The 13,963-nt window shown below is 46.8% G+C and overlaps 1 protein-coding gene across 1 annotated transcript in view; it reads left to right on the top strand.

Moving 5' to 3' along the window:
• PODXL2 (podocalyxin like 2) overlaps positions 1 to 11,978 on the top strand; it is a 43,006-nt gene extending 31,028 nt beyond the window's left edge. The window contains exons 4-8 of the mRNA XM_043977211.1: positions 339 to 413; positions 2,337 to 2,493; positions 3,643 to 3,704; positions 9,738 to 9,917; positions 10,138 to 11,978. Coding sequence (XP_043833146.1) covers positions 339 to 413; positions 2,337 to 2,493; positions 3,643 to 3,704; positions 9,738 to 9,917; positions 10,138 to 10,350 — 687 coding nt within the window. The 3' untranslated portion in view covers positions 10,351 to 11,978. The remainder of the gene's footprint in view (positions 1 to 338; positions 414 to 2,336; positions 2,494 to 3,642; positions 3,705 to 9,737; positions 9,918 to 10,137) is intronic.
• The last annotated feature ends 1,985 nt before the right edge of the window (positions 11,979 to 13,963 follow it).

Genomic DNA, 13,963 nt, shown 5'->3' with positions numbered 1-13,963 from the left:
GGAAAGAGTGGGATTCTGAAAGGGTAGCCTAACATTCCATAAAAGAACTCTCAATAGTCCCACGCTCACCAGGGTCTCTGACAGTGAGCTTTGGTTTTTGAGGAAATCTTTTAAAAGAAGTAAGTGACACGGGGGCCATGCAGGAAGAGGCTGGAATTTCAGCTCTGTGAGATGCTCCAGGGACATGCCTCATGGCTTGCTGATGATTTGGGGGGTGGAGTGGGCAGGCTTCCACTCCATTAGCAGTGGCATCCTAGGTGATGCATGCCAAAGTTGGCATTCAGGCTAGTGGTCACTCTGCTCCCTCCCTCCTCATTTCTCTCCCTGTCAATGTCCAGGTTATCTGCAAAGACTGGAGCAACCTGGCTGGAAAGAACTACATTATCTTGAATATGACGGAGAACATAGACTGTGTGAGTTCTGGGTCTTGGGTAGGGACTCAGGAGGATTTGGGGGAGCAGAAAAGAGGCTCATAGGAAGTGGGAGATTTGGGTGGGGATCAAGAGAAGGCAGCAAGAAGCAGGGTATCTCCATTCACCGATATCATTGGCAAAAAACTGTCTTACATTATTTTTTCAATGTTATTACCTAATTCATTTATTATGCTAAACAGAATAAAGGTTTCCATCATCCATCCATTTATTCATTTGCATATGAAATTTAGCTGTTATTTTTAATGATATTTTTGTTGCATTTGAAAATATGAAGTCATTTGTAATGACCTTTGTTTTCCTTCTCCTTGCTATAAGGGGCACACTTCAAGCTCTAAACAGCCACATATACCTTCAGGGTCAAGGGTTGATTACTCCTGCTCTTGGGATAGTGGGGATGGATATGAAGATGGAACCCACAATGGGTTGATGTTGGGCAGATGACATATCAGTACTAAAATACTGGAGGGTGGTAGGGGGTGAGCGCTCTGTGGGGTAGGCATAAAGGAAATAATGCCCACCATTTTGGTGGGGACTTTGGGGAGAGGAAAGTGGCAGTGCTCTTACAACTCCACGCCTTGCTCATCTAATTGGTGATCCCAAATCTGCCAACCAACCTTGGCTTGGGATGCCTTGCCTCTGCGTCCCTGTCACTCCCTCTGGGAGGGAGTCAGTTCTCCCCATGCGGTCTGCAGAGGGAAAAGTCCAGGCAATGTGGACCTGAGCAGTCAAGAGAGCCCATGCTGGATGATGAAACATGGTCTTGATCCCTCTTATTCCCAAATTTGGTTGGCTGTGGGGCTGCTAGGTGGCATTGTCCTTTCTACTCAAGTTGGCTTTTTCTGGGGTAGGAAGGAGAAGCTCCCCTGGGGTGACACATCAGGTTGGTTGTTGTTGCACTGTTTCTGAGTGCATTCAAGTCTTCCAAGCAAGGGTCACTCCCTCTTAAATTTAGAATCAAGTTCTCTCTTCCCATTAGGCTGGAAAGAGCCTGGACTTTTACCTCGGTAACCACGGGGGATGGTCAGGCCTGTGAATCATGTTGGTGGCCTTTAGCAGCAACATGGGCAAGAGACTAGAAAGGAGGGGATGGGAAGTGGCAGAGAAACCCCAAGGGATGGATCTGCATGTTGTGAGTGTCTTTAGGCTCCCCCAACTCGATTCCAAGGCACAGGAGACAGCTAGAGATGAGCACCGTCACTTCACCTGGCTGCTGTCCTGGGGAAGAGGCTGGAGTGGGGCCATTAGGGAAGCAGAAAGAGACTGTGGTGAGTGGAATGGAAAGGCCTCCTGAGAGATCCAGAAGATCTGGAGCTGAGGGAACAGGGGAGCTACAAGACCAAAAAAAAAAAAACAAAACAAAACCCATCTGTAGAACTGGAGGATGGTAACTCCCTGTGGGGGAATGGAGGTTACTAAACAAGGCTGGAAGACATTCATTCATTTATTTGTTCATTCGTTTGTTCATTCATTCATTCATTAATTCACTCAACCAGCATTTTACAAGCCTATATTGTGTCTAGACCTCTGCTGGGTATTGTTAGTGATACAACAAAAAGTAAACCAGTCCCTGCTATCAAGGAGTCCAGGATCATCACCAATATATGATTAAGGCCCCAGTGTCCAGTAGTATAGACAATGGATTGCTGTGGGTTTGAAATATGTCAGAGCCTGTTGTCAGGCTTCTCTGGTACTTGTGCTCATGGTGTACTTCTCCTACAATACAGGGATGGGGCCAGGGAGGAGGTTGTGCTGTGGGCCAGGCAACCTCTGAAAGCAAATGGAAGAGGTTTACATGGTGCAAGGCCATTGAGCAGGATTCCTAAGGGGAAGGACTGGAGGGAGCCACTTATGGTGGCTTTGCTCGGCTTAGGTCTTAGGGAGATTTCCTCGTCTCTTTGGCAGGAAGTGTTCCGGCAACACAGGGGGCTTCGACTCCTGGCCCTGGTAGAGGAGGTGCTGCCCCGGCAGGGGGATGGGCGTCCTGGGGACTGGCACATCTCCCTGAGCAAACCCAGTGAGAATGAGCAGCACTTGCTGATGACCCTAGTGGGAGAGCAGGGTAAGTGCCCAGAGCTGGGGATGGAGCAAGAGGTGGGAGGGCTTGGAAGAAGAAAGACCCAGGTGTAGTGGGTGGGACTGAGAGAACAAGAGAAGCAGGACAAGGGAGGCACAGACAGGAGGAGAGGAGGAGGAAGAATGCATGCCAGGTAGACTAGAAAAGGGCTGGACCTTTGCTCCTCTCCTTTTCTAGTGCTTGGGCACAGAATACAGCAGGAAGCCAGATTCACTCAGGGGGCATGGCATCTTACTGTGGCGCCTCATAAGAGTCACAGCATTTTGGCATCCTTTCCATGGCCTTCAAGAGTCTCCACCCAGAATGGATGAAAAAAGCATAGGTCTTTACATTTCCCCTTATCTTAGGGCTTTGAGGGAAGGTAGAAGAGAAGTTCTGTCAATCACATATTCAGGGTTCAGTCTGGGAGTTCTGAGATCTTGAGGCTACAGGGAAAATCTGGGGCACTGGAGAAAAAGAAGAGAGCCAACATTATTAGGTTCATTCAGACCTATAAAAGCCACCTGCTGGAGTGGACAGAAAGTTCTCAAAACGGAGAAGACCTGGATTCACGCCATACCTCTGATGGATATGGGTTGTGTTACCTTGGGTAAGTCACTTCACCTTCAGTGTTGTAGGCCCTCTCTAAGACTTTAAGTGGCAGAGAAGGTGCTGATTTGAATTGGTATAGAGGATACCAAGAATTCCCTGTAGTAATATAGTCACAGGTCCAATTCTCTGTCCCTAACCCAGCATCATAATAACTAGGTTGGGACAACTGAAGCTTTGTCTAGGTCACTAAAAGCTAGAGGGTGCTGATATCACTTGTACTCCTTTTACCTTATAGCCACAACTCAGGTGAGTTTCTGTCTTGGACCACTCCCCACTTTGGCAGTGGTCTCCAGGTTCCCCATTTTGTATGTAGAAATGAGGGAGGAAAAAAAAAGAAATGAGGGAGGAAAGAGAGGCATATTTATAGGAGGAATGAAAGGAGAATGTGGAGTGAAAAGGGTGTGTGAGGGAGGAGTGGGAACTCAGCGGGGTTACAGAGAATGCCAAGGCTAGAAAATGGATGGGACCCAGAGTCTAATTTCCTGCTGATGTAGAGCCCCAGGGCCTGAGACAATAGAGACAATTCTTTTTCCTTCTTCTCAGGAGTGGTTCCAACCAAAGATGTCCTCTCGGTTCTGGGCGACATCCGGAGAAGTTTGGTGGAGGTAAGAGCCTTAGAACCTGGGCCTTCACATTGCACAGCCATTTGGACAAGGGCCTTACCAGTAAACTTACTAGGTACCTGCCTACATGTTTGGGATTTGATGCAATAAATGGCTGCCAGACTCAAAATGGATCCTTCCTGGTCTGCCACGGTTTCTGAAATTCTCACTATCAGCCTCTTCCTAAAGAACCTCCTGAAAGAGCCCAGGATTTTAGCAAGTTAAAGCCTTTCTATTGCCTGGGTGGTATTTATCTATGTCTAGTAGACATGTCAGTAGGAATTAGTGTATCCTAAGTGATAATCCACTGCTCTACACATTATTACTCAGTAGAGAACAGAACCCTGAGGGGGATGGGTATAGTGGAAATTTGAAGGGGTAATAACTACTTGGGGGAAGACCCTCAGTAGCCCACTGGAGGGCCAGGAAGGATTAGGGGCTGTTAGAGAAATGAGGGAGAGTGAAGAGGACCCAAGAAAGACTTGGCTGACATCACAGTTTGGCTAAGAATCAGCCCATCTCCTAGGAAGGGCAGAAAAAGTGCTGTCTCCACATACAAAGCCAACATTTCATTCTTAGCTCAGGTGCTTCCTCTAATGAACTACATCTCAGTGAGCTTTGAGCCAAACTTCTTTAAGGATTTTTCTACAAACACTAATAAGCTGGAGCTTTTCCAAAACCCAGCAAACCCAGCAAATGTCGATAGGAGATTGGAATGGAAGAACTTTCTATCCCATTTGATTTCGTTATTTTGTTCCTTAGTGTCTTTGTGAAGTTGTTGTTTAAATCCTATGTTTTCTCAGTTGGATAAATTTTAAAGACGATCACTCCTGTCCTCAAGCAGCTTACAACCAGCTGGGGCAAAACAACATGAGCTCAAAGAAGTAGGATGTGAGGTAGAATATGATTGGTTAACAGGAAGGTCTAAATAGGAAATCTGAGGAGGAAGGAGTGACCTTTGGTTGTGAGGATCAGGGGAGGTTTCATGGAGGAGGTGGTACAGGAAGAGGGCCCTGAAGGGCTTCAACAAGCAGAGATAAGAAAGTGGCACTAGGCCTAGAGACTGGCCTATGTGATTACCAGAGATAGGAGACTAAAGAGGGAGAACTGGTGAGGAGAGGAGAGGGCAGACTAGGGCTAGACAAAGTCGTGGCCACCTGGGGTGACTGTAGCTCTTGGGAGAACAAAACAAGGGGCACATATAAATGCTACTTTTTATAGATGCTCATATGTTTTGTTTCAGAATATTCTATTTACCATGGCAACTACTATTTATTTTGTGATAAATCAAGTTGTACATGTCATGGTGAGGCTCAAATTACATATGAAGGTACAACTTTTGACATGGGAGAGAGCCCAAGTTTCTGTCTTTGCCAAGGACATACAAATGCCTTGTCTGTCTGCAAACCACAAGGCAAGGACTGGTTTCAATAGCAAAGATTTATCAAATTAATGATTTTTAAAGAAAGAAGGGAGCTCTGTAATATAGCCAACAACAGAATTGGAAGGAAGCTTCAGTTGGGACTAGATCTGAGGATGGGTTCCTTCTTGCTTGGGGTTATTTATTAATAAAACCTCATTCTTTGTTGTTTGGTTTTTTTTGTGAGGCAATTGGGGTTAAGTGACTTGCCCAGGGTCACACAGCTAGTAAGTGTCAAGTGTCTGAGGCTGGATTTGAACTCAGGTCCTCCTGAATCCAGGACTGGTGCTCTATCCATTGTGCCACCTGGGTGCCCCTAAGCATCATTCTTTTTTTTTTCTTTCTTTCTTTCTTTCTTTTTTTTTTAGCAACAAACATTTATTTTATTTTTTCTAGTTACATGTAAGGGTAGTTTTCAACATTCATTTTCATAAAATTTAGGGTTCCAAATTTTTCTCCCTCCCTCCCTTTCTTCCTCCCTCCACAAGATTGCAACCAGGTTACATATGTACAATCCACAAGTGTTCTTTTTATCAGTTATTTCTATGGGGTGGATAATAAGTTTCCTCATTAGTTCCTTGGGATTGTCTTGGATCATTGCATTGCTGAGAGTAGTTAAGCCATTCACACTTGCTCACTGAACAATACTGTTGTCACTATTGTCCTCCCAGCTCTGCTCACTTCACTATACATCGATGTTCATTAGTCTTTCCAGGTTTTTCGGGGATCATCCTGTTTGTCATTTCCTATAGCACAAGACCATTCCACCACAATCATTTACCACAGCTTCTTCCATCATTCCTCAATTGATGGACATCCCCTTGATTCTCAATTCTTAGCCTCCACAAAGAGTTGCTATAAATATTTTTTGTACAATTTTCTCCCCTTTTCTCTTTTTCATTACTATTGTTAACTGTTTCCCTTCCATTCTATTCCCTTCCCCATAATATTTATTCTATTATCCCTCTTCTTTCATCCTATCACTCTTCAGAAGGGATTTGCTTCTGTCTATATCCTCCCCCACTCTGCCTTTTCTTCTTTTGTCCCTCTCTCTTGATCCCTTTCCCCTCTTATTTTCCTGCAGGGTTAGAAAGATTACTCCACCCAATTGAGTGTGTACATTATTCCCTCCTAGAGCCAATTCTAATGAGATTGAGGTCTTTGAGCCAATTCTGATGAGTGTTAGGCTCATTTACTGCCCAGATTAAATAGATTGCTCCACCCCATTGGGTGTGTCTGTTAGTCCCTCCTTGAGCCAACTCTGATGAGTTTAAGGTCTTTGAGCCTTTTCTGATGAGTGTAAAATTCATTTACTGCCCTGCTCCTCTCCCATTTCTTCCCCCACTCCATAAGCCTTTTCCTGTTTCTTTCATGTAGGATTTCACCTCTGCCCTTCCCCCTCCCCCAGTGCATTTCCCTCACCCCTCAATTTAACCCTAAGGATGTCATCATGGGGAAGCTAGGTGACACAGTGGACAAAGCATCACCCTTGGACGCAGGGGGATTCCAGCCAAAACCCAGCCTCAGACACAAGACGGTCACCCACTGTATGACCCCAGGCATGTCCCCCAACTCCAATTTTTTATAGTTCTCTAGGGTCTTGTATTTGAAAGTCAAATTTGCCATTTAGTTCAAGTCTTTTCATCACAAATATCTGAAAGTCCTCTTTTTCATTAAAGTCCCAATTTTTCCTCTGAAAGATTATCATGAGTTTTGCTGGGTAGGTGATTCTTGGTTGTAATCCCAATTCCTTTGTCTTCTGGAATATCATATTCCATGCCCTCCGGTCCTTTAATGTAGAAGTTGCTACATCTTGTGTTATCCTGACTGGGGCTCCACAGTACTTGAATTTTTTCTTTTTGGCAGCTTGCAATATTTTCTCCTTGACCTGAGAGCTCTGGAATTTGGCTATAATATTCCTAGGAGTTTTCCTTTTGGGATCTCTTTCTGGAGGTGATCGGTGGATTCTTTCCATTTCTATTTTAGCTGCTTCTTCTAGAATTTCAGGGCAATTTTCCCTGAGAATATCTTGGAAGATGATGTCTAAGCTCTTTCCTTTATCATGGTTTTCAGGTAGACCAATAATTTTCAGATTTTCTCTCCTGGACCTATTTTCCAGGTCATTTTTCCCAGAAGATATTTCACATTGCCCTCTATTTTTTTTATTCATTTGGATTTGCTTTATTGTGTCTTGATTTTTCATAAAGTCACTGACTTCCATTTGTTCGATCCTAATTCTTAGGCAATTATTTTCATCAGAGAGCTTTTCCATTTGGATTTTCAAGCTGTTGACTTTTTTCTCAAGTCTTTCCTGCATCACCCTCATTTCTCTTTCCATTTTTTCCTCTACCTCTCTAACTTTATCTTCAAAGTCCTTTTTGAGCACCTCTATGTCCTGAGACCAATTCATATTTTTCTTGGAAGCTTTAGATATAGAGGCCCTGATGTTGACATCTTCCTCTGAGGGTGCCCCTTGGTCTTCCTTGTTACTGAAGAAACTTTCTATGGTCTTCACCTTTCTCTGTCTGCTCATCTTGCCTTTCTTTTACTTGACTTTTATCTCCTTAAAGTGGGGCACTGTTTCCAGGCTGCAGTATTCCAAGCTTAAGAAGTCCCAGGTAGTATGATTTAAGGAGGATCAGGTTCTTCACTTGCCTGGCCTGTTCCCTGGTGCATAGATGACCCCAGGCCAACTTGCTAATCAACCAGCTTTGTGTGTTGTGGTTGTTAACTTCGATGAGGCTGTGACCCTCCCCCACCTGGGCCACTGCTACTCAAGCCTACCTCCTGGTTCCTAGCAGGGGTGAAAAATCCAAGTTCTGCCTCAGCACCAGCATGGACCCCTGTAACCCTGTCCAGGGCTCAGTCCTTTCACCAGACTGTGAGCTTAGTTCCAGACAACATTGGTGCTTCAGCTGATTCAGAGGCTCTGGGGATCTCCCTTTCTGGTGAGGCCTTCCTGGGACTGGATCTGTCAGGGTGACTGTGGGGTTGGGCCTGACTCCTGTATTAGCACAGCAGTTCCCTCCTTCTGACCTTCCAAGCTGTTCTTGGTTAGAAGATGATTTCAGCACATTCTTCTGTGAGTTTTGCTGTTTCAGGCATTTTCCTATGGCATTATTTGGATGTTTTTTGGAGCGATCATGTCATGAGTTCGAGAGCTCACTGCCTTTCCTCCGCTATCTTGGCTCTACCCTGGGCTATTTTCTAAGACTAATTCTTTTTGTTTGTTTTTTTGTTTTGTTTTGCAAGGCAATGAGGGTTAAGTGACTTGCCCAGGGTCACACAGCTAGTAAGTGTCAAGTGTTTGAGGCCAGATTTGAACTCAGGTACTCCTGACTCCAAGGCCGGTGCTCTATCCACTGCATCACCTAGCTGCCCCTAAGCCTCATTCTTAATGTTCACTTTCCCCCAACCTGGTATGGACTCCCAAGTTCCCCATTATCTAGTTTCTGGATGCCTATAAGAATGAGACACCATGGACATAATCCAGGTCCCAAGGGTTCACCAAGAGAATAGGACAGATACTTGTCACATGAGAATTGATTGAAGAAATGGAGACTATGATGGTAAAAATTTGAGAGACATAGTTTCTGGGTAATTTAATCATTAATAAGGCCAGCAGATTGTTAACAAAAGGATGGTCATTTGGCCAGCTCTCTTAGACCAAAGATACCTAATGGCAGTGGAGTCACAGTTTATATGCCCTTTGAAGAAGAGGTCTTCCAAGGGGTGCCTACTCATCTGTGATTGGTTAATCAAATGGAAGGTGGATAATCTTGGGGTATGTGACTTAGGCCACTCAAATCTTGGTCCAAGAGACATCAATTTCCATATCACCTGTCTTGATAATAGGGAGAACCAACATCTGTCCCTGGACTTGTCTGAGCAAACACAATGAGCAGGAATACACCCATTAACCTAAATTTAGAACTTATTTTACTGTCTGACTAGATCTTGGTCTGGGTAAATCTCTAAGAAAAATTTCAAACACTGGTTGGTTTCTGGATGAGGAAGTAGGAAAGGGGAAAAACCTTGGTCCTGATACAATAATTAGTTATTAAATATAAGTGAAAAATATTCATTTCTCACAGAATACTTAACCTGACAACTTAGTGGGAGGTCTTAAGAGTTGTCTTCAAGCATCTGAAAGACTGTTGTGTGGAAAGGCCTGAGAAGGACTCTTTCTAGCCCCAGAGGGCTAGAATTAGGAACAATGGGGAAAAATTGCAAAGGGGCAGTTTAAGTTTGATCAATGTCAGGAGAAATGGGCTACCCCAGGAAGTGGTGGGTTGCCCTTCCCTAGAGGTCTTTAAGCACAGACTAAATGACCCCTTGTCTGAATGTTGTAGAGGGCATGGGTATGATTAGATGGTTGTAGGCACCCTTGACATCAGCTGCCCCACCCTCTGCTATCTCCTGAGGATTCCCAGCTCAAGGACATCCTTGCCCCTCCTAGCCTTTCTCTGTTCTGTGACACACTTGGGCAGTCGGCAGGAGTAGCTGGGAGGCTGTTCTGGGGGTTCCCAAAGCCCCCTGAGAGTGTCTAAGCAAGTGCCTCTGGTGCATCCAGGGGCAATGTCCTCACTTTTTTTGCCTTCCTGTTTCTCTTCTAGATTGGCATCCAGAATTACTCCACTACCACTAGCTGCCAGGCCCGGCCGAGCCAGGTCCGGAGTGACTATGGGAAGCTCTTTGTTGTGCTGGTCGTCATTGGCTCCATCTGTGTCATCATCATCGTTCTAGGGCTCATCTACAATTGCTGGCAGCGTCGTCTGCCCAAGCTCAAGAACATGGTAAGGGGCCAGAACCAACTGTGGGCAAGGGACCACGAAGATGAGCCAGGAATGGGGCAGGTGAACTCCTAGAGAAGACCATCGCTGGAGAAGAGGGGAGTGGGCTGAGGGGCGAGCGCTCAGTCATAGGCTCATGCCTCTACTTGAGGTCAGATCACCTGAGGCAGATTTTCCCAGGATCTCTTTCTAACAGCTTTGACTTTTCTTGTCTCCTCCTTAGTCCCATGGAGAAGAACTTCGCTTTGTGGAGAATGGATGCCATGACAACCCCACATTGGATGTGGCCAGTGACAGCCAGTCAGAGATGCAGGAGAAGCAGCCGAGCCTGAATGGGGGCAGCACTGTCAATGGGCCTGGGGGCTGGACTGTGCTGATGGGGGGCAAGAGAGACCCTGAGGACTCTGATGTATTCGAGGAGGACACACACCTGTGAATTGGGTTGGGGGACCAGTCCCCTCCCTCCCCTCCACCACTACCAAACACACTCCTTTCTTTCCACCCCAGGACTTCGGACCAGCACTCTGGACAAAACCAGAATGGTAATGCTGAAGGGGTGTGAGTGGAACATATTCAGGTCAGGATAGGTATGTCTGAGAGAGAAGTACCCAATGCTGTCCTGCTTTCGAGACTAATCTGTATCATTCTGCTCAAAGACCACCACTAGGTCCTGTCTCTCTCCCCTCCTCTGAATCACCTCTCACCCTCTTTGCTGGCTCGGTGCATTCGAGCAGAGAGCTGATGACTTGATTTCTCCCCATCTCCAAGGTGGGGACATTCCCCTTGCTTAACTCTCCATCGATGAGGTGAAGAAGGGGCCCCGAAAGAAGATCACTGTGGGTAATGGCAGAGTTTGTGTCCGAACCTAGAACAGTAAGCACATCCCCTGCCAGGCTTGAGCGCCTGGGACAAAGAGAAGAGAGCCCAGGCCAACCTTCATTCCGCCAGGAAACCCACACAAGCTATAGCCCTCCCCTCCCCTCCTTCCTCCACGTCAGACTCCTGCATCTTGCTTTGGTTAATCCCAAAGCACAGAATGGGTGAGCCCAAAGCCTAGTAGGGATTAGGACTACGCAGCCCACTCTGCTTCTCACAGCTTTTAGCGCGACCAACCCTCATTTCCCCTTTGCTGCAGTGGAGCCGATCTTGGGTCCGCATCCGAAAGCTAGCAAATGAGGCTGCCCCTTTCCTTTTGGGAGCCCCCGTCCCCAGGTGTCTCAAATGCCATTACTACTTCCCTTGGCCTATGCAACCAAGGTTATGAACCACGCCACAAATCCTGCCCGGCCCAGTTTCCCAAACATGGGTTAGCGAAACAATGCTTCACTTCTGGCCACCCTCGATCTACTTGTGCTGTTGCCAAGTTGACTTCTCATGTGCTATTGAACGACCTCAATTTGCCGATGGGTGGTTTCTCCAAAATGGCTGCATACCACCCCGGTAGCAGCTGTGATTTATTCTAAGCTCTTGGGGCAAGCGGCGAGGGCTGTTCCCCCCCGGGGGATCCAGGCAAGGTGCCTGAAGGTGGAAGCTGCTGTATTTACTAATGGGGGGTGGAAGTGGGGAGGCGAGGGCAGATGACATCCTCTCCCCATTCCCAGTAGGCTCTACTCCGGGCACCGCGAAACTGATTAAACTGGCCCTGAATTAAGGATGCTGAGCAGAAACGTGCCTCCCGTCCCTTTTCTCCTCGGCAGCTAGGTCGTTTCTGTGCCCAGGGAAGTGGCTGATCATGATGGCACGAGCTGGCCTTGGCCAGAGAGGGACACTGGGGTCACTACTCCCAGAACCGTGGCTGGGCAGAAGGGCCGGGTCTATGAGATTGTGTGCAAACGTGGGCCCGGACCTCGTGGGAACCAGAAGGGGCAGGGAGCCGGGAGCCAATCAGAAGAGGCAGGCGGCTATCAGCCCCTAAGGCCCCGCCCTCGAGGGGCCGAATTCCTTGTAACGCGCGGGGCCGTGGACTGGGTCTGGGGAGAAAGTGGGCTCGGGATGTCTTGTCTTTATTCGATAGAGACGACGCATCTATGAGGCGGGGGAGGGGAGGGAGAGGGGGACGAGGGGGGCGCTACGGAGGGAGTCCCGGAACGCTTCCAAAGAGACCACCTACCCACTCCCCCCCCCCCCCCCCCCCCCGCCCAGGTCTGCACATGCTCAGTTGGACCCAGCTCCGATCGGGTGGTTGAGCCGGCGGCTGCGCATGCTCAATTGAATGACCCTCTCCTAGAGTTTGAGCAAACACAAATCCCTTTTGGGGGTGTTTCTTTCCACTCCTCCCCCAACTGAGCCCACCTAGCTGCCCGCCTGGTGGTGGAAACGAGCAGAAGAAGGGTCAGATTCACAACCCCCCAATCCCCCCGGCCGGTGAAAGCAGCCCCAACCCTAGATCAGGTCGGGGAGAAGGTCTGGCTTTCAGAGTGCTCAATTTAGAGTAGTCTCAAGACCCGGGTTCAAATTCTGCTGACTAGCTGTGTGACTTAGGCAAGTTATATGACCCCTGAGGTCCTCTGCTTTTCAACCCTCGCAGAGTCATAGAATGTCCAAGCTAGGAAAGGATCTTCCAGATAACTCATTTTACAGCAAAAGAAACTGAGGTACAGACAAGTGATTTGCCCAAGGTAACAATGGATCAGTAAAGAAGGGACTCCACACCAACTCAAAACTCCTTTCAATTCAACAGACATTTATAAAGTATCTACTGAGTGTAAGGCATTGTGGCTACTAGGCAAAAGCAGCTCCTGTCCTCAACTCCTGTAGCACACACTCTATTGGGTAAAGGAGGTATGCCTCCCAGCTCTTGGGAAGGACCTTAGATCATATCTCACACTGGGGAGAGGAGACCTTGTTCTCTTTCCATTCTCTTAACTCATCCATTTGGAACAGGTTTTGCCAGGCTCATTTTTTTTTTGGACAAGGTTACTAAACTAGCAGATCAGGGGAATGTTGTTCATATAGGAGTTTATCCAGAGTTTAGTAAAGTCAAGTCTCTTATACTAGTCTTGTAGGAAAGATGAAGAAATGTAAACTAGACAATAACACAATACAGATGAAATTGGAAAATAGTTGACTGGAGACGCTTGGCCATTGGTCACTAGGGAAGGGCCTTTTGGATTTGTTCTCAGTCTTGTGCTTTTTAACCTTTTTATCAGTGGTTTGGATAGAGGCCCAGACGGTATGGTCTTTGACTTTACGGATGACACAAAGCCAGGAGGGACAGCTAGCTCACTTGACTGACCCATAGGATCCTTGGCTGGATCCTCATAACAAGAGCCGGCCTTGGCCAGAGAAGAGGACTATAGAGGCCATTGCTCCCAGAGCTGTGATTTGAGAGAAGGGCCTCCATCTGGGAGATTGTGGGTATGTGGGGGCAGAGTATAAGAGGAATGTACTTCTCTACTTTGTACAGATATTCTATTCTTGGACTATCAAGGAGGAGATGACAGGATGCCAAAAGATCTTGAGGTTAGGATACTGGATTGAATCTAATAAGATGAAATTCAAAAGACAAAAGCAATGTCAAAAGTATAAGATGGGGTGGGGGTGGGGAGGAGGCGTGGTTAGACAACTATGTGTAGGAAGAAGTTTTGGGGTTCTTGGTGACCTGCAAGCTCAGCATGAGTCAGCAATGTGATGTAGAGGCCAAACAAAGCTAATGTGAGCTTGGGCTAAACTAAGACATATTCTCCAGAAATATGGTGATGATAATCCTTCTGGCCTCTGCTCTGGTCAAATGACAAGCTAGAACATTGTGCTCAGCCCCAAGGGCCAGTTTTTTACAAAGTTATTGATGTAAGCTCCTTGAGAGTAGGGACAGTCTGTTGCCTCTTTTTGTATCCCCAATGCTTAGCACAGTGCCTAGCACATAGCAGGTGTTTAATGTTTATTGATTGATGAGGTAAAGAGTGCCCAAAACAGAGCAAATTCACCTGAAGGAACTGAGTTTAGTCTGGAGAAGTCTCAAAGGCAAAAGGATAGTTGTTTTTAGGTATCTGAGGGCTTGTCCTGTGGGAACTGGCCCCAGAGGGTAGAATTAAGAATAATAGGGCAGA

This window comes from Dromiciops gliroides, chromosome 1 (genome assembly GCF_019393635.1).
Source record: "Dromiciops gliroides isolate mDroGli1 chromosome 1, mDroGli1.pri, whole genome shotgun sequence".
Classification (NCBI taxonomy): Eukaryota; Metazoa; Chordata; class Mammalia; order Microbiotheria; family Microbiotheriidae; genus Dromiciops; species Dromiciops gliroides.
This window is presented reverse-complemented; position numbering and strand designations above follow the sequence as displayed.